The sequence below is a fragment of the Aethalodelphis obliquidens genome, unplaced genomic scaffold, assembly GCF_003676395.1.
Source record: "Aethalodelphis obliquidens isolate GAN/ISIS:26980383/991018 unplaced genomic scaffold, ASM367639v1 scaffold3, whole genome shotgun sequence".
NCBI lineage: Eukaryota > Metazoa > Chordata > Mammalia > Artiodactyla > Delphinidae > Aethalodelphis > Aethalodelphis obliquidens.
In genome coordinates this window covers 73,693,723-73,720,735 of record NW_020837947.1, presented here as the reverse complement: position 1 = coordinate 73,720,735, position 27,013 = coordinate 73,693,723, and the positions used below count along the sequence as shown (strand labels likewise).

The 27,013-nt window shown below is 38.5% G+C and overlaps 1 protein-coding gene across 1 annotated transcript in view; it reads left to right on the top strand.

Annotated features, from left to right (window-relative positions):
* Nucleotides 1–26,190, top strand: part of LOC113612207 (2-oxoisovalerate dehydrogenase subunit beta, mitochondrial) — a 143,541-nt gene extending 117,351 nt beyond the window's left edge. The window contains exons 3-4 of the mRNA XM_027091886.1: nt 23,964–24,110; nt 25,902–26,190. Of these exons, the coding sequence (XP_026947687.1) occupies nt 23,964–24,104 (141 nt within the window). The 3' untranslated portion in view covers nt 24,105–24,110; nt 25,902–26,190. The remainder of the gene's footprint in view (nt 1–23,963; nt 24,111–25,901) is intronic.
* Nucleotides 26,191–27,013: the final 823 nt, after the last annotated feature.

Below are 27,013 nucleotides of genomic sequence, written 5' to 3'. Positions count from 1 at the left end.
TTAAGCTATACTTGTCTTAGATTTTCCTTGAATCATAATAATTTAATTTGTTTATAAAAGTAATGCTAGTTCTGTATCCTTATGAGACAAAGTATTCAGTGAAACTCAGATATGAACTGGTTATTTTTTTCTCATTTTACATCAGATTTTCAACCAACCCCTACTCCTTCTCACTGCAGCTTTGCTCTTTAAAGAGCAGTTCAGGGTTCCTAAAACCAGATGAGAAATTTAATCATTCAAATGTGCAGGGTGTAAGGGTAATCGGGTAAGAGGTGTGGTCCCTGACCTCAAGAAGCTAATAGTCTAATAGAGAGATGTGCTGTGTACGGGATGGATGTATGTACATTTGTGTATATATATGTAACACGTGTTTGTGTGTGTGTTATAACAGGAGCTCAGGAAAGGTAATACCTCAGGTCTCCCTGGGGGGTTCAGGGAACGTTGTTCAGAGGACGCTGGGTTTGGGTAGCCAATAGCAGGACCACCCTGACAAGAGAAGTCTTCTGCTTTCCCTCAGTCTTTATGGAAAGAGCTATGCTTGTGGAATTGTCAATGTGGAAGAGAATTACAAGTCACAACTGGCATTTTTCTTCTCTCTCTCACCCCTTGTTTTTAAAGGGAACCAGTAGGAACCAGAATACTGGCTGACAGCTTGCCAAGAGTGTGGACTTGCGCAATTTTTTTTTTCTGTTTTCCCCCTTGTGGTACCCAGCTCACCACATTGCCGTATTTGAATGAGTTAATAATGTTAAGCTTTCAGAATGGCATACAGCATGCAGAAAGCATTCAATAATGTCGTTGTAAGGTATTGATGTCACCGTTTACCAGCCTGATCTCTCTTGAATTACTCATCACTTTCCTGCCATAATCGTATGGAAGAAATCTCTTGATCTGGGCCACCCTTTCTCGTATTTATGGTTCATGAAATGTTAATAGAAACATAATACCTTCTTAGAGACAGTTTTTTTGGCCACTGATTCAATTAAACCTTCCATACTCTCACAAAAATGAGATATTTTCGCACTGTATCTGGGATATGGCCCCCCAAAAAAGTATATAATGAATAAAAATCTAATAAAAATACCGAGGCACACACACAAATATCCTGACCTAAAGCAAGTTTACATTACGAAAGTGGTGACATTTTTAACAGATAGAAAATTAGTATACAATTGACCCTTGAACGATGTGGGGCTTAGGGGCACTGACCCTCCACACGTAACTGTATCTGTGGGTCCACATCTGGGTGTGTGTAGTACCTCGTATTTATTATTTAAAACGATGTGCTTATAAGTGGACCCACGCAGTTCACACCCCTGTTGTTCAAGGGTCAGCTATAGTTAGTCTAGGTCAGGCAGCTTTCACCGCACGTGCAATCCCCATCACTCTTGGTAGGAGCTACCTAGAGTGTGTGCTGAGAAGGCTCCTGGGCTCAGAGAAGATGGGCGCCAGCATCCGTTAGCGACATGCACTGCGGATGTGGACTGTCGGCCCTGGAGGAGGAGTGCCTCATGTTTTCCATCTTTTTTTTTTTTTTTTGCGGTACGCGGGCCTCTCACTGCTGTGGCCTCTCCCGTTACAGAGCACAGGCTCTGGACGCGCAGGCTCAGCAGCCATGGCTCACGGCCCTAGCCGCTCCGCGGCATGTGGGATCTTCCCGGACCGGGGCACAAACCCGTGTCCCCTGCATCGGCAGGCGGACTCTCAACCACTGCGCCACCAGGGAAGCCGTCATGTTTTCCATCTTTAAATGACTGGGTGGGAAGGGCCGTGGAGAACTGTTGCCCTCTAATCTTCTGATTTGTAACTTGGGATCTTTCCCCAATTCTGTTGGATAACCTTTCCTGGAAAACCCTGCTTCTGTGGTCACATCATTCCTCAAGGAAGATGCTCTGAACAGGACGCCTGGGGAATGAATGGTCATGGTAATTTAATACACCTGGAAATAAATGAGTGGCCATCCATGTGGTCATGAGAATGATGTTAGATTCCTAATATGCTCTTTTCAGACCTAAAAATGTTTATGTGTTTCATTAACATGACCATAATTTACTGAATCCTGAGAAACTTTCAGAGAAGTCAGCTTGCCTACATATTAAAGAAGGAATTATACCGAAATGAAGAATAGTTCTTTACCTTGATGGATTATCGTCTTTAATGTATCTCAGCTGATGTGAAATAGGAAACTAATGTCTAATGTCCCTGAGAGCTGTAAAATATTCGCTAGTAATCAAAACATAACACATTCCTCTCCTGATTTTCTGTTCCTCTCTCCTACCGATCACAGCTCGTAAAATATAAACAATTACACCTGGAAGTTCCAGTAGGAAAAGTACAATCGTGAAATCAAATGTGTCTTCTCACCTCATATATGTATTGTAGTATTTTGGTAAACATCAAACTTTAAACAAGCTCAGCAGATATTTACATGGAGTGGACCACGTGTGGTGGGCAGTAGAGAAGCAATGATGGATAGAACAGGGTACCTGCCTTGGAGGAGCATTCATTTAAGAGAAGAGGTGCTCCAATTTGGATCACCACTATCTAAAGCAGGTATATGTACATTATTTAGCAGCTGTGAGGTGAGTACTTATGCAAAATACCGCCATCATTTCTCCTTTATTTACTACAAAGCTACCATTTTCAAGTCCATGGAAGGCAGTCCATGGTGTGTGTGTTCTAAACAGAAACGGAGCCATTAGGAATTGGGATCTGCCCAGCCACCTTTAGCTAGAGAAGACTTTGGCTTAGTGACTTGTGGTTGTGTGGAAATGAAAAGCAGAGTTATTGGGAAGTATATTCACAAACGGAGGACTATAAAATTGCAAAAATAGCATGAATCATGAATAGTATAAAATCATAATTTTTCCATCATTACCAGTAAACATTTATGGAGACCCCCCAGAGGGACTGGTTCCGGATTTTATATCTTAGGTTAAACTTGCCTTTGCCTTCTGTTCTTGCTGTCCCATAATTGCCCCAAATGTTCTTTGTTAATTTGCCAATGACTTTTTAAAAATATAGCCTAGTGTATCTGTGGGTTTAAAAAAATTTTTTTAAACTAATTTTGGTGAATCCATAAGAATTTATAAAAAGAGCATGACAATTAAGAACACAGGCTCTGACATGGATGCATCTAGAGACTGTCATACAGAGTGAAGTAAGTCAGAAAGAGAAAAACAAATATCGCATATTAATGCATATATGTGGAACCTACAAAATGGTACAGATGAACCGGTTTGTAGAGCAGAAATTGAGACACACAAGTAGAGAAAAAAACGTATGGACACGAAGGTGGGGAAAGCAGTGGGGGTCGGGGGTGGTGGTGGTAGGATGAATTGGGAGATTGGGATTGACATGGATACACTGATGTATATAAAATGGATGACTAATAAGAACCTGCTGTATAAAGAAATAAATTAAATTAAATTAAAAAAAAAAGAACGCAGGCTCTGGAACTGGACAGAGCTGATTTCAAATATTGTTTCTGCCACATGCAAACTTGGACCACTCACCTGCCTTTCTAAACCTCAGTTTCCTCTTCTCTAAAATGGGGATAATGAAGCTTCTTCCCACTCATAGGGTTCATGAGGATTAATGAGGTAATGCAGGTCACATGCTTAACCAGCTCCTGGTATGTGCTCATAATATTTGTAATAATAGTATTATTTCAGCTACAGAAAAACAGCTTCTTAATTTGTTTTCTGCTAGTAATGCCTCTTGAGTTATCGTATCACTTGTGAACACATAATACAAATTGACCTTTTTTTTTTTTAGAGTGATCACTTTTATCTCTGCACAAAAAAATGATAAATTCTGTTATCCCACATTTTCTTTTAACACACACACTACCTCCCAACACAAACAAATTTTAAGACACTAAAACACCTTAAGGAGCTTTTCTCAATCAGAGTTTAACAAGTGGGTTTACACTCGAGTATAGAGACCCATTTCAAACTGTTTTGCAGTAGAGAGAAATTTGTCGACAATTTTGTCTGCAGTGAATTCTCCTCTCTCCCTGTCAGCATTCCCCTAAAGTGTACTTTCTCAAATGGTATTGTTTTCCCTTTAAATTCTCACACTTTAGCCATCATTCTCACTTCTACATTCCTAGAGCTCTTTCCTGCACATTGATTTTGCTAATCCTCTTTTTCCAACTCTATGGAATTGTTATTAAGAAAAATACTATTTCTCCTAGTTGGTGACTATTTTCCCCACTTGTTCAGCTTAAGTTAGAGACAGCGGAGAAACAAGCCTTGACTTCAATGATTCAGAGGTCATTTGTAGCAGCCGTTTAGCAGTGTACTGGTTCTCAATCCTGGCTGTACATTGGAATCGCCTAGGGTTTTAAAAAATCCTGATCCCAGAATAATTAAATCAGAGCTTTGCAGGCAGGAGTGGGACGGAGACATCTATTTTTAAAGCTCTCAAGGACTTCCCTGGTGGTCCAGTGGTAAAGAATCTGCCTTCTAGTGCAGAGGATGCGGGTTTGATCCCTGGTCGGGGAAATGAGACCCCACAAGTCGCAGGGCAACTACTGAGTCCGCCCGCCTCAACTAGAGAGCCCGCGTGCTGCAAACTACAGAGCCCACACACTCTGGAGCCTGCACGCCACAACTAGAGAGAAAACCCACACGCCACAGCTAGAGACAAGCCCGGATGACGCAACAAAAAGCCCGCATGTGGCAACTAAGACCCGACGCAGCCAAAAATAAAAAATAAGTAGTTTTAAAAAATAAAATAAATTAAAAAATAAAGCTCTTCAAGTGATTTTAATGTGCAGCCAAGTGAGTCCTACTCTAGGATAGGGTTCTGTAAGGCCCGAGTAGATTGGAGTCATTGCAGGAACAAGTGGTGGGGAGGAAATCAAACAAGAAATGTGGACTGCCATGTTGATATGTTTTGGTGGGAAAGGGAAAAAGAGGGATGAGCCTGTACTTCAAGGAACTCCAGCAATAAATACAGCATCCACATATCAGGAACAGCCCACTAGCATGTGTGTGTTTGCACATATAGCAGTGAGGCTCAGCCACTCCCTTAGGGCGGAGAATCAACCATTTAGGGGTTGGGGGTGAACCTGTAGTCTGCAGAACCTTCTAGGTGATTTTAATACATCTGTACTTTCTGCATTCCCCTCCTTTTTCTCCCCATCCTTCTCTCCCCGCCTCCCGCATGTGGCTACCTTGTCCTTTTCCTTGTAAATCAAGTGGGAGGGGTCTGAGTATCAGATGCTTGATCTCAGAGCTGACTTCCCTCATGGTGGCCATAGATTTATAACAGTTCCAAGCAAGAGTTCTAGATTCAGCCCAATTAGACCATAGAGGTCACCCTTCCTGAACCAGTGACTGAAGTCAGAGGAATAGAATATGCCCATTTGCTAAGTCAGTGGAGGCCCACCCCTGAGCTGGGGGAAGTGTCAGCTTCCCTCCAAATTCATGGGAGACTAGAGGAAGAAGAATGGAACCGTAAAGGGAATCTGGATACTAGGAGAAGAGGAAAAGATGGGAATGGGTGCTGGTAGACAGCCAGTACTGCCCACTGCGTACATAGAAGTCACAGGGATTCAGTATGTTGAATTACTTTACGTATGAACGTTATTGATACTTTTTTATGGGGACATTTTGAATGGCATACAGAAAATACTATAGTGTTAACTAGAACTTTTCACCATTTATCCACACAAATATCTATATTTGTGTGTGTGTGCGTGTCTGTGTGTGTATGTAGTTCTGTGCAGTTTTACCCCATATATAGACTTGGATAGACACCACCATCATGATACCCTTTTATATTTACACTCTCCCCCATCTCCAGTTTACTGGCAACCACCAACCTTTTCTCCATCTCTATAGTTTGGTCACTGCAAGAAGGTTTATAAAAAATGGAATGTTTTGAGACCTGACTTTTTTCGTTTAGCATCATGCCCTTGAACTCCATCCCTGTTGTTGTATATGTCAATAGTTCATTCCTATTTATTACTGATTAGTTTTTCATGGTAGGTTTGACTATACCACAGTTTTGTAACCATTCCTCCACTGAAGGACACTTGAGTTGTTTTCAGTTTTTGCTACTGTGAAAAAGCTGTTGTGAATATTTGTGTACACATTTTTCGTGTGGATATAAGTTTTCACTTCTGTGGGATAAAGGCTCAAGGGTGCAACTGCTGGGTCAGATGGTAAGTTTAGTTTCATAGGAAACTGCCAGACTGTCTTCCAGAGTGGCTGCACCATTTTGTATCCCCACTACCCGTGTAGTCGAGATCTCCTCATCCTCACTAGTGTTGGGCGTTACCACTGTCTTTACTTTTCTGTTCAAATAGGTGTGTAGTGTTATATCATTGTGGTTATAATTTTCATTTCCCCAATAGCTAATATGTTGAGCATCTTTTAATGTACTTATTTATCTATCTACCTTTTTAATGAAATGTCTGCTGTTCCTGTCACTTGCCCACTTTCAAATTGGACCATTTCTTTTTCTTTTTCGTTTATTTTTTGGTTCGTGGGCCTCTCACTGCTGTGGCCTCTCCCGCTGCGGAGCACAGGCTCCGGACGCGCAGGCTCAGCGGCCATGGCTCACGGGCCCAGCCGCTCCGCGGCATGTGGGATCCTCCCGGACCGGGGCACGAACCCATGTCCCCTGCATCGGCAGGCGGACTCTCAACCACTGTGCCGCCAGGGAAGCCCCTCACCCATTTTGTTTATGGTGATAAGATTATTTTCACCAGTATGGCCAGCACTCATGTGCTTTTTGATCTTGTTACTGTGAAGCTAGCTCCTTTCAGTATTTATTCAGAATAATACCTCAAACAAAAACATTTTGTAACTTCATAAGGTCCTAGGGATTTCTTTTGTCTTCTTTGTTTTGTTTTGGCTGTGTGGCCATCTGTATTTTATTGTTGCTTTTTGCCATTTAAGTGTCAAAATTGTCATCGGAGACAATCAACTGAGTCTAAGCTTTGTCAAGAATTTAGGGAGAAGTCATTTTTGCTCGAAATCTGCTGCCTCTGTTATCAGTATCGAAGGGCTAGCAGCTCTGAAACCCTTGCCTTTCTCCAGCTGGAGAGATGTGAAGATAAGTGAAACCTGGAATTTTTCAGGTGAACCTCTAATTAGTGCGTACCTGCCGTGTGCCAGACATTGCTTGCTAGGATGATTTCTATTAAAAAGATTCAAGAAAGGCATTTGTTCTTTCAGCAACTGGAGTTTGATTTCCTTTATCATCTTGCTGATCAATGTCTACCCGCAGTGTGAATGATGGAGGAGAAAAGCTAGAGCCACACTGGCTTGCCACTTACCTAGTTGGTACCAGATTCAGGACAAGGACCCAAGTCTTCTACTCTTTAGAACAGTATTAGTCTAAAGCCCAAAGAAGTCATGATGTTTTGTCATTGGAAAACATTTTCTTCACAACACAAAAAGATAGCTAATTAGAATTTACTGGAACTTTCTAAGAGATTCCAAATAATAGAATTTTTAAACAACCAATTAAAATAAATGCTAAGGAAAAACAAATATACCCTTCTAAACATTGGCTAATTGGATACCCAGAAAACTTTCTAGTTATATTTTGCCTTCATTTTTAGATTATCTCACAATCACCACAAGCTGCTAGTTAGCAAAATTATTATGGGGCTAGCTCAGAATTTGCTATATTGGAATCAGCTTTGGTGACAGAAAATCCAGGGGGGACATGAATGAGGGGGAAAGGTTTCTCTCTACTGCCCCCAGATAAAGTGTATGAAAATCTGTTTCTATCTGCAGTGGATTCCTACTTCTCTCGCCAAAGGAACAGTAGATACTGTGTCCAAAGTATGATCTCTGTACACGTTGCTAGGTTACTCAATTTGGAGCCTTTCTCTTTACAGTACATAATCATAAAAAGCCACTGAGAGAGAGAGAGAGATACGAGATAGGGAGAGGAAATCAGTAGTGTGAATAAATGGGAAATTGATATTGTCATTAAGACACTGGATATGGTAATAAGTGTGTGACTAGAAAAGACGTTTGAATCCTAGCCAAGACAGCGTTCCGTTTAGCCACAAACTCCAGTAAAATATTTTCAATTCTAAAACCTCCTATTTTTATTTTCCTAACTTCCTCAGAAGTGGGCAGTTCTGTGTGGATCCTTAAAAAGTTTTCCTACCAAACGAAATGGCAATTTCCTCCAAATGACACACAAAAAGCGATCTGTTCCTTTTTGTGTACTTTGAATCACTGCCCTCATCTCTGTAGTGTTTTGTGTCTCACTCAGATTATCAGCAACTCTAGCATTCGTCTCTAATGCTATTTCTTATTTCCTGTAAATGAGCCCTGCATTTACCTGGAGAATCTTATAACTCTACATGGCTACTCTTGTGTGTTCTCTGAAGGCTACATATACGTAAAATATCAGAACCATCTGTCACTGTCTTCCTGCCAGGGCTGGTCTGTTGGCCATCTGGTGTCCCCTTCCCTCCTCGTTCCTCTGTTGTCCCTCTTTTTTTTTTTTTTTTTTTTGCGGTACGCGAGCCTCTCACTGTTGTGGCCTCTCGCGTTGCGGAGCACAGGCTCCGGACGTGCAGGCTCAGCGGCCGTGGCTCACGGGCCCAGGCACTCCGCAGCATGTGGGATCTTCCCGGACCGGGGCACGAACCCGTGTCCCCTGCATCGGCAGGCAGACTCTCAAGCACTGTGCCACCAGGGAAGCCCCTGTTGTCCCTCTTTGCGTGTGTACTCCCCCACCCCCAGGCTGTGGTCCCAGGGGCCTTCTCTCCGTCTCTGGGTCACACGAGCTCTTTCCTGCCTCCGTGCTTGTTGTATGACCTGCCAGGGATGCTCCTGGACCCTCATGGTTTTCAGATGCTGCCTCCTTAGGGAGCCCCTCCCTGAGCACATGAAACTTACTGTCTATCACAGACCTCTGCCTGTTCCCTTTCTAACACTTCCTCATACCTGTTTCTCCCACTAGAATATAAAACTCTCTGGAGGTGGGGACACGCTGGGCTCTGAAATATTTGATTGATGAATGATGGAATACATGAATTTTTTAAATTTCTGTTGGAATATAGTTGATTTACAATGTTGTATTAGTTTCAGGCATACAGCAAAGTGAATCAGTTATACACGTACATATAGCCACTCTTTAGATTCTTTTCCCATATAGACCATTACAGAGTATTGAGTTCCCTGTGCCATACGGTAGGTCCTTATTAGTTACGTTTTTTGTATATAGTAGTGTGTATGTGTCAATCCCAATCTCCCAGTTTATCCCTCCCCACCTTGCCCCTAGTAACCATAAGTTTATTTTCTACATCTGTAACTCTATTTTGTAGATAAGTTCATTTGTAGCTTTATTTTAGATTCCACATATAAGCGATATCATGTGATATTTCTTTTTCTCTGTTTGACTTACTTCACTCATTATGACAATCTCTAGGTCCCAAAGGCTTCTTGGAAATGGGTACTTGAGCTGAATTTGAAAAGTGATCTTTGCAAATGAGATCATCTATACCATTTTTCTAGATTCCACATATGTATGTTAATATACGATATTTGTTTTTCTCTTTCTGACTTACTTCACCCTGCGTGACACTCTCTAGGTCCATCCACGTCTCTACAACTGACCCAGTTTTATTCCTTTTTATGGCTGAGTAATATTCCATTGTATATCTGTACCGTATCTTCTTTATCCATTCCTCTGTTGATGGACATTTAGGTTGCTTCCATGTCCTGGCTGTTGTAAATAGTGCTGCTATGAACATTGGGGTGCATGTCTTTTTGAATTATGGTTTTCTCTGGGTATATGTACAGTAGAAACTAACACTACATTGTAAAGCAACTATACCCCAATAAAAATTAATTTTAAAAAAAGTGATCTATGTGAAGACAGCAGGAGATAGAAAAATCAGAGCGTTTTCGACGAGAGAGGTTTGTGTGAAGGTGGCGTTATAAAATAGTAAGTTTTGGGACTTCCCTACTGTCCAGTGGCTAGGACTCTGCACTTCCACTGCAGGGGGCATGAGTTCCATCCCTGGGCCAAGAACTAAGATCCCACATCCTGCATGCTGCCCAGCGCAGCCAAAAGGGGAAAAAAAAAAAATAGTAAGTTTTGGAATGGAGGTGGGCCTGTGTGTGTCTCTGCTGGGCTGGGAGGGAAATGGTGATAAAGTATAAGCTCTGGGGAGCTAGCAAAAGCTTCTAACCAGGGGAGGGACCTCATCACAATGGCAGCAGTGTGGGGTCTGGTACATGAGTAAGAGGGTTCAGTTTTAATCGCCAAGGAGTAAAAATCTCTGCACCCCACTTCCTGTCTTGTTGATTTTTTTTGCCTCATCAGTGACTAAGCTCCTTGACACCCCAGAGTGAAACAGAATAGAAGTAAAAACTGGAATGGTTGCGTTAGCAGATATTTACAGATGCCTACTCTGTGTCAGGCATTGTACCTCTAATACTGTGGGCTGTGAAAACCAGTGTACAGGTTACTTTTCAGTGGTGGTTTTCCCAAGGTAAAATGAGACACATCTTAAAGATTTAGCTATTGGTGCCTGAGCCAGTGAAGACAACTTCTTACCTCCTTAAATAGGAGGGAGATGTATGTAACTTAATAAATGTAATCAATGTATGCATTACCTTGCACAGTAGGTAATAATTACTTCACACACACAGTAATAATTACGTATCTGGAGACAACCACAGATAAGAAACAGAACTATTGAAATATGTGCTTCTTTTAAGAAACTTCCAAGAGCTGCATGGAAGCCTCTGTTGTATTCTTGCTGTCAGTTTTGCTTTCGACATGTCATCTGCTCTCCGGAAACCTGACTTTCTTCTTCTGCCTGGACCCCCACACTATAACGTGTTCCAGCTGTAACATCCTTAGATTACTTATGCCACAGATTTTACTGTGTTTTGAAACTGAACTGGAGTACAATGGCTGATTTCACTATTTTTTGCATTTATTTACAAAGCTGCATTCTAGGGAAATAATTCAGTCAGCAAAGATATTTGTTTTGCACAAAAAGTGGTCATTTCAGTCTTGAAACTAGTTCATGTTGTTATCACCACAGAAAGGGAAACCGTTTTTTTTGTTTGTTTGTATTTCAGAATAGTAGGGTTCAGAGCTGTTGCTTATTGATAGGGGAAGGGCAGTTGCCATAGCAACCTAACCGCCTCTGGAGGGAATGTGGTCATGGCCTTAAGCATCCGGCAACCCACCCAGTTTGGAGAGCCCCTCTGAAAAGAATTTCCTTTCACGGAAATCGAATTACTGAAATAAAAAGAGTTGAATTTCTGTAGCTCAGATGTGTCCGTAGGTTCGTGTTGCACACTGACTGTAATGAAAAGCAAAGCATTTATTAGTTGTGTACATACACAATGAGACCTAGAAGGACACATCAGACGGTAAACTGCTTGTGACTATGGATGACTTTGTTCTTTGCTTCTTTTGTTTTGCACATGTTAACTTTTAAGAAATAAATGTTATTTTACAAACCTTAAGAAAAAAGCATTTATAATGAACACAGTATATGGGATTTTCTTGAGGAATGAGGTTCAATCTATTGCACGCTCATTATTCCCTAAATAGGCTCTCAAACACCCAAAGCCACCTTTATTCTTTTTTCACGTGAGCTACAGAGCTTGAAAGCCATTTCAACAAGATGCTGATCGAAAGTTTTTATCAATATTTGGGGCATTCAGTGAGTGTTCTTAGGTGGAGGAAGCTCATGGCATGTAGAAATCTGCTCAAGCTGTGCTGAGTGAAACAAGTGACTTAATACGCTCATCTAATCATCATGTAACAGAAACCGGCAATCGGTGGGTCTGCCTCCAGAATTGCTCGCAGGGCAGATTGACATGTGAACACTATATTTCCAGGACCAAAACCCCACTACCTTTGCTCTGCGGCTGTGTTTAATGGTTATCAGTTTGGCACGCGGCATGATTGTTTTGGAGAGAGAATAGACGCTTCAGATTTCCTTTTGGCAATTCTGGAGTCACTGAAATACCTACTGCCGAAGTGAATCATATGAACTTAATTAGATTTGCTACATCATTAGCATTTGAGGAAACCTAAGGAAAATCCTTGTGGGTTGGTGATTGGTTAGGTCAAATAGAAGCACGCTTATTGAGGGGACTGGAAATTGAAAAAGATGAAATTCTAATGCCTCGTAACCCAGATATATTATCTACATAAATCATTTCTTAATCCAGCTGTCAAAGTGATACTTTCCCAGGGATGACCGAAATGCTTGTCTCAGACCACCGGGACCTCCCTGCTTCCAGGCACAGGGACGGACTCCTCTGCACACGGCCAAGTCCACTTGATGGTATGTGTGTGTGGGCAATGAGCTTTACACCTATAGTGAGAGCTCACGGCTATTTAATAGACACCCCAGGGCCAGCCGGGCAGGCTGTGCCGGTAACCACTAATTGAAGTTGGCAGACCTCATACCGCACTTAAATTTACATTTTAACTTTAAGGTGAACTTCATTGCAATGTATTGTCTGTTGTTTTCATTGCAGGAAAAGAACTTAATTTTCTTCCCAAAAGGCATTTCTTTAAATGCTCCAGAAATTTTCTTCTGTACTTTGGATTCTGCAAAGTGACTTAATCGTGGAGAAGAGCCATAAAATATTTACTGTGAGGAGAGGATTGCATTTCGTATTCCAATTTAAGTTAAGGCTAGGATACAACCTGTAACCTATGTTTATCGAAACGATTTTTCTAATCTATCAAAAAGCCGTCACATTCTTTATCAAATGACTTAGTCACCTAAGTTCATCTAGATGTTATCAGCGATAGGGAAATAAATGAAAGCAAGTAAATTTAATTTCCTGGTGAAGCACTTGAATGATTTTTTTTTTTTAACTTTTAGAAGAAGAAACTTTAAACCTACAGCCTACCATAGATTGAACATACAGTTTTTCCTGAAAATTCAGGATCATCTTCAGAACCCCAAAGTGGCAGCTTCTGCTCTGCAGTCAAGCAAGTTGCTGGTAATTAACCAGAAACAAGTTCCAATCTTGTCCGCTACACCTTCCCCTCAGTGTCTCCCCAGTGAGTACATAAAAGATGCAAAACATATCCATCCGAGCTTAACCTCCTGTAACTCTAATTAAACAGACCCATCTATTCCTCCCCGCCCCCTCCAAGGCACTAAACTGCTAAGCTTTTTATTAAAATTGAAAAAAAAAAATCTTGATTGGAATTGACATAAACGAGCAGACAGTTTCACCAGTTTCTCTTTCCCGGGTATAATGGTAGCCCAGGATACAAATTTTACCTTGTATCCAAGCAAGACTCTTTTGCCCACTTATAAAGTCTTGCAGCACACTCAAGGGTAACCAGGCCAGCTGGTTCAAATACCGCCAGGGCTGCATCTACCTCTGTGACCTCAGTCACCTCATTTAACCTTCATCAGCCTGGGCGCCTCACTTGCTGCCACCACCTAGGCTAGTTGAAAGGATTAAGTGAGATGATATACATAATTATACTTGTTTATTATTAAAAAAGAACATCTCTTGGTTACTATTTACTGAATCTCTGGCTTTTCTGTTCTCTGTCTACATGTATATACTCCTTTTCCTGAACCTATAGGCATAAGGACAAACACATTTTTTTTCCTGTAGCTTCCACGTTGTTTCTTGGGATATTCATCACGCGTTGCTTAAAGACAAAATTATTTTTCTGTGTCCGTGTGTGCTTGTGCACATTGTTATCTGTGATATATGACAAATAGGGAATCTCATGTGATCTCTTTGGGGGATCAGTGCTATGTGTCTTAGCCTGGTGCCTAATTGAGGGACCTGATTAAATTTTTATATAGTTCAGCTCCAAGTAAGGAGATTAAAAAATAGTAAGTAAATGCTCTGGTCCATTCAAATAAAATATGTGAACATCACCTATTTATAGAAACTATATAAATGTAGTTCATCAAAATGTACTAATGAACGGTATCTCTGGGCATTTCTAATATTAAATTTTTGTACTTAACTATAAAAGTAACCAGAACCAGGTCTCAGTTACTAACTACACCTTCATTAGTGTATCTGTGGTTTAATCAGGCTTATTAGAAATTTGTCCACACTGAGCATACAATACAGACCTTGTGAGAATATGTGCAGAACTGGGTTCATCTCATCGGCCTACAATTTATACAAAGTTGGAAGTAGAAAAGGGGATGTGCATTATCCCCCTAATTCTCAAATATCTGGATTCTTGAAATTTCAACATGAAAATGTGTGTATGCGAATGTATAGACATTCAACCTGAAAAGCTTCTTTGCAAGAAATATTAACCAACTGTAAAGGTAGAAACATACATATGTAAATACAGTAAAGAAGAAAATATATTTTGGATACTGTATTATATTTTTTTTGGATGCAGACCATAATTACAATGGCTAGATTTGTTTTAAGGAATAGGTTAAACTCATCATATTAGCAAAAGTTATCTGCAAATAAATAATGAGAGCTCTTATAGGTCTTTACTCAGTCAGAGATTCCTGCCAGAAGCTTGTTTGCTTTGTTAATTTGTTCAATTATTAAACTTTGAGAATGCTACTACTACTGGGATCTACTTAACAAGTTTGGGAATAAACCTCCCTAATAATTGATGGTAGCCTAAAACATTTATTTCTGTGCTTTTCTTATTAAAATTGCAGTGATCTGGTGAACAGAATTAAACGGCTGAAAAATAACTTGGTCTGATTTATTCATTCAGCAAAACCAAGCTTAAAGGCTGTGTTGCTATGACACCCAAGATTAACTTAAAAAAAAAAGTATGCTTAATTTCAGTAAAAACATTGACACATCTCTTTTGGCATTATGTAGATAAAATAAAGTTGATTTTTCCCTTTTCCTTGATTTTTTTTTACATTTAGAAAGTTGTTTTAGCATTCTTTTAAACATAAACTAGAAATTTAACATATTAAAGAGTAAGAGAAAACAGTAAAGAAAAACCCATTATACTGTAACAAAAGAGTATCATTTGTAAAATAGTAAATATTTTAGCCCTCTTTTTTTAAATTTTCTTTTTATCCAGCTTCTTAAATTTTTTAGAAAGATGGTGCCAGATGGGGGAAACCACTCTATTCCAGTAGTTTCGTTTTATAATTAGTCTTGAAACTTAAAAAATAGGTTGCAAAATTGGGACAGTGACAAATCCTACTAGAAGTTTTCTGAGTGCAGGTTCAATCCCCCCGACTCTAAAAGAATATATTTTCTATGCCATGAAACAAAGGAATCATCAGGTCGCTTTAGCTAGAATAGATTTCTGCCTTCTGAGCACCATTTGGTGTTGCGAGAATACTATACAAAGAATTTTGTTGCAGAACAAGCAGAAAAATCGAATGCTTTGTAGGATCATCAAAAGTTGCTTTACAGGAGCATTTTAAATTTCCTAGTGCCAAGCAAAGCAAAAATCCTACCTTACAGAGAGCGATCTGTTCAAGAGACGACCAAGTGCTGCACTCGCTTATGTTTATCATTATGCATTCACATTCTAGGGAAATTCCACTTTCAAACTTTGCTGCCGTGTGGATGCTTTCTTCTATAGAAAGAATTTTGAACTATAAAATTTGACCAGCTTCAGCATCTGTGGAAATTTGAGAGCGTTGCCTTTTTTTTCCCTCTCTATTGAATGTAAAGTGTTTTAACAAAAGCATTGTAGCCACAGTGCATATTAAATGTCCAAATTCGCACATAGTGTATCTCAAAAGAATTTAGACTTTTAACTTTTTAAACCTCAGAATATCTTTGGAGACTGATAGCAGCAAATCAACAGGATGTGTTATGGGAAGATTTAATAAAGAAATGGTTTTTTTTTTTGGCTCTCAGTTGAAAATGATGAGGCTGCTTCAGGTCATAGCCCAAGACTGTATCTGGGGGAAAGTTTGAAAACAGAACCAAACCAAAGTGGTTTGGATGGGGTGCTAGTTTTAACTTTGTGATTGCTAATTTAGTGTTTATGAAAAATTAAAATGAGCTAATATTCGTAAAATATTTAGTACAGTCCCTGGGCCAAAATGAGCACTGTGTACTTTTTTAAAAAGTGATTTCCGATAAGATTATAAATTATAGAAAGAAGTTGTCACTTGCTTTCACTTATTTCTGATTTTAAAATAGTGAAATTTATTTATATAATAAATTATTGACTTTAATGTTAAATTTTGATTTTAAAATTTGTTCTACCTCAGTTTCTACAGTACTGTAGAATTAATGTATAGAGATTCATAGATAATTTTATATTAAGATTTTGTATATTCTGACACAGCTGTTGAATTTGAACCATGAATCATTTCTATGTATATTTTAATATCATTCTCCAACTTTGTGTTAGGTAGCTAGACTGTATCCAGGGAAAGCCATTTAGATCAGAAATAATATTTCTGTCTAACTTCAGAAAAGAGGCTTCCATTTTAAAAATGGAGTTTGAATTTAAATGACTATCCTAACTGAGAATTCAGTTCCATACTTTAACTAGCTGAAAGAAATCTTGGAAAACAAAAATTGTACCAAATTGCCAGTAATTTGCATTAAAGAGGAAGAATTGGACTTTTTATTTTTAAGTCAGCAGCCATTGAAGATATTCTAGTGAAGTTAAGTAATAGAGATCTTAGCTTTTAATTTAGTCAAGATTATGATTATAAATGAAAGCTTTGCTGAAATAATTGGGATTGACTATAATGTTTTAGGTGCTCTACAAATCTGGATGAAATTATATTATTCATATACTGTCTTATTTAGTTATGTTGTTTCAACTGTGTCTTAAAAGTGAGAGACCTCATATCAACAAGTGTTTGCATCTCATGTGCATGGTGTTAGAAAAATAAAAAACATAGCTGTAATGATGGGGGAAGCATCCTGTTAGTTTGGAGGTAGATTAGGGACTCCGCTGTCTGAAGAATAAATTTCATAGGTCTGTGCTATATACAAAATTGCTACAGACGTAAAATGTATATTTTAAGCTCTGTTTTAAAACCACGATACATTCTGTTTAAACCATTAGCTTAAATGCAACATTTTATTTTACATTAGTAAAGTTGTATTTATTTAATTCAGCAATGAAATTAATTTGGAGTTCCTGGCACAGTGCCTTCACAGGTTTCTGTGACTCATTTGTCATTCAAGACACCAGCACCATTTTTTCCTCATCTGCTGAAACATGTTCTGGCTGTGGGCGAGTGTTCATGGTAGATTTAATACAAATTTTCTCTGATAATATTTGGAAACTGGGTGATGTCTAACCTTGCGTAAATAACTAGGGCTAATCAACTTAAAATCAAAATGTAAGTCTCGAAGTTCATGGACTTTAAAGCTATCAAACATGCATCATTTTGGTATATTAATTTAGTTTTTCTCATAATATTTTGGGTTAACTCTTGCTCTGCACATTAAGATCCCTAGACAAGGAATTGCATTCAGAAGCAAAACCTGTTGTTTATTGTTAAATAACAACTAACAAGGACTAAATGGAATTGGAGTTTAGGTTTAAAACTTCACAAATCACTTAAAGCTATTTCTTAATGTTTTTCCTAGAGAAGAAATGATAACTCTATGATCTGTGTGTCTTGTTCAGTGCTTGTTACATTTATAGTTTAATTCACCCTCACTCCCAGCGCCCTCTTAGAAACAAAATGTATTCTCCTAGTTTAAATGCATTATGGTGGCGTAATAATTATTATGTGATATAACCCGGACCTTTTTGTTTGCCAAGTAATTTAAAAAACAGTTTTCTGAGTTACTACTTTGAAATTAAGTTGTGGATTGATGTTTCTCATTATTCCAAGAAGGAACATGAAATCTGGATTTATCAGATAATCTGATAGACAATGTATTTTGACTTTGATGTGTTTCTCATTGCAGTGACCTGCATTTCTGACTTTCCATTAAATGTTTAGGAAAATTAGTTGAATAGTTTTTCAGGAAAGTGAAAGGGATTCATCATCCTGTATCAACTATAAGAAAGTAGGAACACACATGAAAGACCTAAATTGTCTTATCTCACTTTAGACTTCACAGTTTTCCAACTCGAGGTGCTCTGTAGTCTTCTGCAATGGGCTGTATCCAACTTTCTGTCATTAGAAGGACTGAAAAAAAATTATTCCAAAATTGTTCTTACAAAGAAATCTGAGTCTGAAATTGCCTTGAATTAAAAAACAAACGACTGCTTTAAAAATAAATCAAATGATATTTTATGGGCTTTATTCTTGACTTTTTTGAAGTGTGTGTGCCTCGATTATATTCAGTTATCTGTTGGGCTCTTTTACTTGGAATCTTCCTGTAACTGACGGACAGGCTACTTTTCTATAGTAGCAATGCTTGGAAATTAAGTTCTTTCCGGGGGAATGGGAGGGTGGGGTGGATTTTTTAACCATTTCTGGAGCTTCTGACTTCCTGATCTGGCCACACTTACTAACCTGTCATTCTAGGCCCAGGAACTGGCAGTAAGTGTGTAGGCTCCCTGCTTCTCACCAGGGGGCAGCATCAGATCCTGCCTTTCACTGGATGCAGCCTGGCTCCTTCAGTAGCTTCAGTGGTCTCCACCCTCCTTGCTCATACAGCACGTAAACTTGTTTTGGTATTTTCTTGCATTTTTTAAGGCTCAGTAAGTGTCCAATAAATGGTAGCTGTCAGGCACTGTGTTACAATGGATATTACTTCTCAGTGTTGACTGTTCTGTATACCAGGATCTTGTCTTCAGTGATGTTTTGGGCTATCATTTCAGATACCTTGTGTTTATTAGAACTTGAAAAATCTTAAGAGGAATACAAAGACCTAGCAATTATTAGGTCAATTATACTTCAAAAACAAACAAACAAACAAACTCACAGAAAATGAGATCAGATTTGTGGTTACCAGAGACGGGTTGGGGGGAGGGGAATTGGATGAAGGTGGTCAAAATATACAAACTTCCAGTTATAAAATAAATAGTACTAGGGATTCGCTGTACAACATGATAAATATAATTAACACTGCTATTTGTTATGTATGAAAGTTCTCCTCACAAGGAAAAATTATTTTTCTATTTTTTTAATTTTGTATCTATATGAGATGATAGATGTTCACTAAACTTATGGTGATAATCATTTCATGATGTGTGTGAGTCAAATCCTTATGCTGTACACCTTAAACTTATACAGTGCTGTATGTCAATTACATCTCAGTAAAACTGGAAGAAAAAAACCCTTGCAATTATTGAGCACTATGGTATGTCAGGCATGAAAGCAGGTACTTCTCATAGGCTGCTGCCCAAGCTAGAGATGCAAAAAGGCAAGGTAACAACAGAGTCACAGAACAATAGAATATCACAAGGACAGATAGGTTAGAAGTGGATTTATTTACAGAGAAACACACTCCACAGACAGAGCGTGGGCCATCTCAGAAGGTGAGAAAAGGCACAAGGACAGAATTTGTAATACTCCTCTTTTGCTGTTGACTAAACAGAGCCTTGGAGAGGTTAAATCCTAGTAGAACAAAGATTCCTTTCAGATAGAATTCCACATTCCATGCTGTATCAATTATATTATACAGCCTTGCCATAAAAACAAGAAAAAGATTTGTTGAGAGTGACCATAGCCACACTGCGGAATGCTGGAGGCTGATTTCAGTGATGTGAATCCTGTGACACGGTGACAGGAGAATTTACGGCTGACGTCCTTAAAACTTTCGTGGGGAAATGAGGCTAAGTTTTGAGACGTCTTGAGCGATCCCATGAAAGCCCTAACTTATATACATTTACATACACATGTAATAACATATAACCTGTATTACATTCACCAAAACATACGGATAAATGCAATACTTGGTTTTTTGTGTGATGAAGACTGTTACAATCTACTCTCTTAGCAGCTTGCAAATTTGCAATACAGTGTTATTAACTTCAGTTGATATTAAGTACACTTAACTTTTAAAGCCTATCAGTAATATTTTGTCTTAATCATGGATCCTATTTTATTAATTTTTATTTATTTTTATTTTCATCTGCTAGAAAATTTACAGGATCTCTGTCGTCCGCAATTTCTCCAAGATACTTAAAATTTTATTTTGTTTTGTTACAGAAAATCGGCAAATAGAGAATTTTTCTTTTGCCCGGGTCTATGATTTTTTGATTTGAAATTGTTATTTCACATTGTTTGCTTCCTTTTCTGGTTATAACATGCATAGCAACCCAGATGGCTCATACATAAACAATTTGAGTTATGCTTCTTTAAATTATTTAGGATAGCCTAGGAGTTTCCTGATACCCAGGACCATCTGTTTATTGCTCTATGTGTTACCTTCATGCTTAAGTGTGTGCTTTCAGCTTTTCCACGTCTTAACGTCTACCTTCCTTATATACATGGGAAAGGCTTCTTAGACCGAATTTAACCCTTTTGAGGCTCTGTTGTAAAAACCTTAATCCCAGCTTGCCTTCCATTTTATTTTTATTTTTTCTTGTTATTGCTATTCTCAGTAGTTGTGCTTCAACATTTGCAGAATGAATGTAGTCAGGTTTGAGTCTTAACTTGGCTCTGTACGTAGCTTGTCAACCTTGGGCAAGTTCCTTCACCTTGGTTTCTTCATCTGTGAACTGGAATATAATACCTACCTCATAGATTTGTTAAAATGTTTAGATGAGATAAAATACAATTCATTTAGCACCACACCTGCTGCATCATAAGTACGGGTTACTATTATTATTATTAACATATTTTGGAAAGAAAATTCTCATACTTACAAAAAGGTATATTCAGAAGTAAATTCAAATACCCTATATTAGAGTTTCGTGCAAGGGTTTTTTGGAAGGAATATGTTTTTCTCAAAGCATCTGATTATTTATACCACAAGCACGGTATATGTAGGTGTTACTACCTGATTGATTTAAGGTTTACTTTCAGTTCTTCTCATTGGATCCAAGGTGAAACTTTGGACCATGAATAGCTGGAAGGAAGTTTCTCCTGGCACCTGGCTGGGTTCTCTTCTGTTGCCCCTGATTACATGTTCCACTGTGATTTGCTTTGTAACCTCACCGTCCCATCTGTCATTGTTCCGTGTGGATTGAGCCTGTCCACATACAAGCTCCCCATGAAGAGAGACCAGAAACTGGTACTTCTCATCTTAGCCCCTGTGCTGGAGACTACCTGCAGTCCTCATGACAACCCTGTGGGTTAGGTAACTGTTTATTCCGAATTTTATGCAGATTAATATTTCTGAATCAAAAATCATCCCAGTTAAAAAAATATAAGTGTACTTATGTGACCAATGGAAAAGAAGAATATGATGAATCTGGATTGTTTTGAAAATTCAGGGCATATGGTTGCTATAGTTATGGTGTCAAAATGTGGTATATAACGAAGAGAGATACTTTGTGCAGCATTAGTCTGGTACATTGATCTATAAATCTGCCAGTGAGTTTCAAATATTCCTTTTTCTGTGTGTGTGTGTATGTACAGCTTCTATATGAAAAAAACTGAGCTTGAACAAGGATGCCAGTTTTAATGGTTGCCCAAAGAAACATGTAGTCACACATAAATCATTCATATGTGAACCAGTTCAGTGGGAAGTAACTCTGTACAGCTGCTTGACCCAAACATCTTATTTCCAGTTGCTTTAAAAGAAGTTTTAACACAAGTCCGTGGAAAGAATAACTTGTCTCTTTAATATACTTTAGATAGCAAAGCGTTAAAATTTCATACTGTTTCCATAGGTTAGGGTATATCCTTATGAAACTGAATCATATATTCTTGAATTATCTTCCATGATTTTTAGAATTACTTTTTATATATTTATATAAAGTAATTTATAATAATTTAATTCCATATACCTTACAGTAATTGTTTCCAAATTAAGAAAATGCTACATATAAAATCACAAATTTGTGTTAACACAAAATAGGAACCTTTATCCACATAAGATGATTCTTCTTTTTACTCTTTACTTTTATATCAGTGCCAATTAATTACAAAAGTAATACTGTGTCACAAAAGCTCCAACAATACATATAAGGTACAAGTAGAGTCGTTTGTCACTTCCTTGTCACTCCCAGCCTCCAAGGGTGGCCTCTGTTGACAGTTCAAGTGTGACCTCACAGACCTTTTTCTATGCTCCCGCAAACATGTAGATGCATTCCTGTAGAGTGATTCTCACATTCTTGAGAAATTAGAAGCATTGCTGTTTAAAAATAAATTTTAGTTTGGTGATGTTGGTCATTCTGCTAAAAGGAGTGATTTTCACAAACACTGAAACATCATTTTGTCATAGGCCAGCTTTCCAGGGAACTAGTTTGAAAGAATAATATTTTATACCAGGTGTAAAATCAAAGGTATTTAAGGGAAATATTTTCCCCTGGCTTTTCTGTATTTTGCAGTGCCCGTGGAGAGTTTGTGTATGAAGAATGCAGTATTCAGGGGAGGCGGAAAAACAGCTCGTGTCAACTAAAGTAATAAACTGAGTTAATCCTAAATTGACAATTTAAATCCCTTCAAAATAACTTGTTTCAATCAAGAAACAGTCTACCCAATCTGTCATCTCTTTTGAGCTTATTAGTAGTGGAATTTCTTAGGTGACTCTTTAAACCTTATGTCTGCAAGGTTCTCAAGTTATTGATGAAGATTTCCTGTTGCTGGGAAAACCAGCACTACTTGGTGTTTGATACTGTACGTCGCAGTAGTTATTTGGGGGGCAGGAAGAGTGTGCAAATGGCCAGCTGCTTCCCTTTGGGGCTGACTCTTCTATTCCCAGGCCCTTTCTGCCCTGATACACTTGTCACTGGGAGAAATATATACAGAAGATAGGGACTGAGCATCAGCATTCCTTTAAAAATTTCTGCTCAAATGAAATGCAAAACTACAGTTAGTAAAATATGTAAGAAAATGTGGACCTTTCCAGAGCATTTGTGACACAAAGCAATGGAGAAAGTGGATGTGAAAACTCAATTTCAGGTAATAGCTGTGAATGGTAATATCATTTTCCTAAGAATAGTTTAATCACATATCTCTTTTGAGATTTCTTTTAACTCTCTAAAAATTTTATTTTCAAATTTGAATTTGTCACTTGAATAACATTTCTTTTTTTTTCCTGAAGATAACTTTCTACAGGGTCTCCTGTGGTCAGGATCTTACTTTTTTTAAATTAATTAATTAATTTTTTATTGAAGCACAGTTGATTTACTATGTGGTGTTAGTTTTAGGTTACAGCAAAGTGATTCAGTTATACATATGTATATATTCTTAGGGATCTTACATTTTTTTGAACCAGATCTCTAGCCTCCTGGAGTTCATAGTCTCTCAGGGAAGATAGATAATTGGGCAAAAGCAATGGATTGTGCTGAGTTCAGTGCTGTGGGAGTTCAGGGCAGAAGCCTCTCCCTCATCAGTGGTGCAGAGTTGAGGAGGTGCTGTCAAGGAAGGCTTCCTGGTGGAGGTGACTCCCAAGGTGATAGGTGAGAGATGTTCACACATCAGTTGGGCAAAGAGCGGTAGTGGGCTTGGGGTGTGAGTAGCCAGGGGACTGTCAGTGTCTGCAAAACCTGGCTGTGAGAGAGACCTGAACATAGGCAAGTAACTGGTAGTTCAGTCTGGTTACATAGAGTAATTATAAATATTTATTGTGAAAGTAATACATGTTTGTCCTATATAAAATTTGAAAAATTCAAGAAACAAGAGAAAACATATACTGTCACTAATTTCAAGCTGCAGAGTTTACTGTGAACATTTGTCATGATTTTGTCATTTGTACACAGCCTGTTTGGTATAATTCCACTTTGTCTTAAGCAACAGATATGTATGTAGGCATAAAATGCATATACATATATGAAAACATATCTTAAGTAAAACTCGGATCAGGCCAAACATGCTATTTGTTACCTGCTTGTTTCACATTATAATATTATTATAATGTGAAAAAATTATAATGCCCCTGGATGCCATTGTATTTGAAAGTGAAATGTTTCATTTCTGTGAATAAAATATTTTTGAAGCTAACCATCTGGATTCTTCTCTGCAGGAAGAATGTTTCCTGAACCTGGAGGCTCCTATATCGAGGGTATGTGGGTACGACACGCCGTTCCCTCACATTTTTGAGCAGTTCTACATCCCAGACAAATGGAAGTGCTATGACGCCCTTCGAAAAATGATCAACTATTGACCACAGGTAAGTCTGCCCTGCGTTTTGAGAAAGCTAGTGAGTGTTCCTCACATTAACGTCCTGTTGATCAAGGAACAACCGTCATCAGTGTGTTGTCTTTTCATAAATGGCAACTTCCAGAACAAAGTGTGGATTTCAGAAAAAAAAATGTGAATTTATAGTAGTATGTTTACATTTAATAGAAATATATCAAGCATATGCATTATCTGATTTCTATAAAACAAATACATGCACATGTTAACATTGAATAATCGCTAGATGAAGATGCCGTCTGCCATGATCGCAAATATACCTTACCCTGTTGTTCCAACTTTATCCTCGTTTTTATATATTTTTATCTGCAATTTAAACCGTTCTTGAATAGGGTTAATTTCTGTTATTTAAAGATGGCTCTTCAGGCACCGTTAAATTGGACTCCAGTGATTTAAACTATATGATGATCCAGCGCATTATGAAATTTGCTTTCACGTTATCTTGAAAGATACGTTTGTTGAACAGGAAACCTATTTATTATGTATAAGGGAAATTGTTATTTAAAAAAAAAAAAAAATCCAGCACTGCTACCATTCCCAGAACCTTTCTTGGCAGGTGAATGTTTTAAAATTATGGCTAATAAGTGACATTTATTCATTGTGATTTTCTAGGTCATGCTTTTCTGTCCCTCTGGCAGTGTTATTCTAGCAAAAATGAATACCATTTAAAGTCTGTTAAGTTAGTTTTCAGGGCTTTAATATAGAAGATGCTATCACCAATACACTGATTTATTTTACCTTTGGCATTTTTGAAATGGTTCAAAATGCATAGATAGGGATTAAGTGCTTTACATTTTAATATCTAGGTTGTCCAAATAATAATAATACATTTTGAAGAACCATGATCTTTGAAAGGAAAGGGAAGAATAGGCTTTATATAATAGCCCATACTTTTTAAAGATTAGGAAATACTATGATTCTTGAATTCTGTGTATGGGTAGTAAAGCCAGCTCACCTCAATCCAAAGAGAGAGGTACCTTTACATTTGGGCACGTAGAGAAAATAATGCCCTCCGTCCACCACTATGATCCCCACCTTTTTGTAGTGCTATTCTATCCTCTATTCTGAGGATATTGTCATAGGCATTAGTAGGGCCATTAGTCTACATGCCCCAGTATTCTCTCAGACATGCAGAGGTAGACACTGTATTTCTGATGGCCTCTTAATGTCTGTGAGAGCAGCTAGCTTCTACAGTCTCACTTAAGCCTGGTTAGAGGACTTCCTCACTTTTATGTCCATCTTGTTCCTTGCATGGACCATCCGTAATGGAAAGACAAGGTAATACTCTGTGGCCGTGTCCTTGTTGCTTTTTTTTTTTTTTTCTTTTTTTTTTGGGGCGGTACGCGGGCCTCTCACCGCTGTGGCCTGTCCCGTTGCGGAGCACAGGCTCTGGACGTGCAGGCTCAGCGGCCATGGCTCACGGGCCCAGCCGCTCCGCGGCATGTGGGATCTTCCCGGACCGGGTCACGAACCTGCGTCCCCTGCATCGGCAGGCGGACTCTCAACCACTGCGCCACCAGGGAAGCCCCTGTTGCTATTTTTAAAGTAATCTTTAGGTGCTGGTTTTAAATTTGGATATGTATTTCTTTTTGAACCTAAAAAAAAACAAATTTAGACCTCTCATGAAAATACGATAAAAGAAGAGTAACTCCTCTATGCTAAAAGTTACATATGGCATTAAAGAAAGTAGTCATGCAGTTGAGAAAATCTGTATTTAATTCATGGTGGCCAGAGTGTCTATAATCGTTATTGACTTCTTTTACAGAAAAACCGGAAGATTAGGACTAGATACGGAAATATTTTTCTGAATTTTTAAATATTTCCTCTTCTTGAAAATAGAGTTTTTATGAAATGAACCGACTTGGATATTGGCTGGAAAATGATGAATTAATTATTGTATTCACATATATGAATTGATAATTTCCGTTAAGAGTTATTTCAGATTAATTTTTAAAAATATTCTGCATGGTAGGCTTATAAATTCCATTTAATTACGTCTGTAAATACTGGATGTGGGATACTATTCAATAAAGCAAAAATGAGGCTTTGTTTTTGCCTTTAGTAAAAAGAATTCTTGTGGCCGAGTAAAAGAGTGACGTAACTTGTTAATTCCATCTGAATGAAAGTGAAATGTTTAGAAATGCTGATTTTTCAACTTTATTGTATTTGGTTTCATTCTTCATGGCTCAGATAGTTGTATGTTGATGAAACTTCTGGAATGTTTTTCCTTGTTTTTCCCACTTGTCCCAACAAGGTGGTCTACTGGGGGGCATGCTCATCTTTCCTCCAGAGCGTGGTGAGGCAGGAAGGATCATCTTTGCTTCCGCTCTTTCTTTTTCTGGGACGTGGACAGCCTGAGCCTGTCTTTTGTTATAAAATCATCAAGCTTTTGCTGCAGTTTTTTGGGTTTTTTGGCCACGATGTTGCAAAAAAAATATTTTTTTCCATGTCCTTTATATTAATATGTAGCTGAAAAGAAAAACAGCATGAATAGCGACATAAGGAGGAAGCCTCCTTGCTGGGGACTTTGTCAGGGCCTCTTGTATCTGACTAGGCCTTTCCCACCCTTCACCATAGTGTAGACAACGGCCTCAGGGACCCCTTTGCAGAAGCCCTCACCCTCCGGCCCTGCCCTCAGAGGGGGTGCTCTCATCCCTGCCTTCCCTCCCATACACCCAAGAAGAGCTCTTCTCACCACTTCCAGCTGAAAGATTCCCCCACACACACACCCCAACAAAAATCAGAGAAATAGGGTCATGTAGTGTTTTCCTTTCTCTATAAACACTGGAAAAAATGGACATTTTTTTATGATTGCAAATGTATATATTACTTTAAAACTACAGTTTAAAAAGTTGTGTCCTGTTTATTTTTATCAGA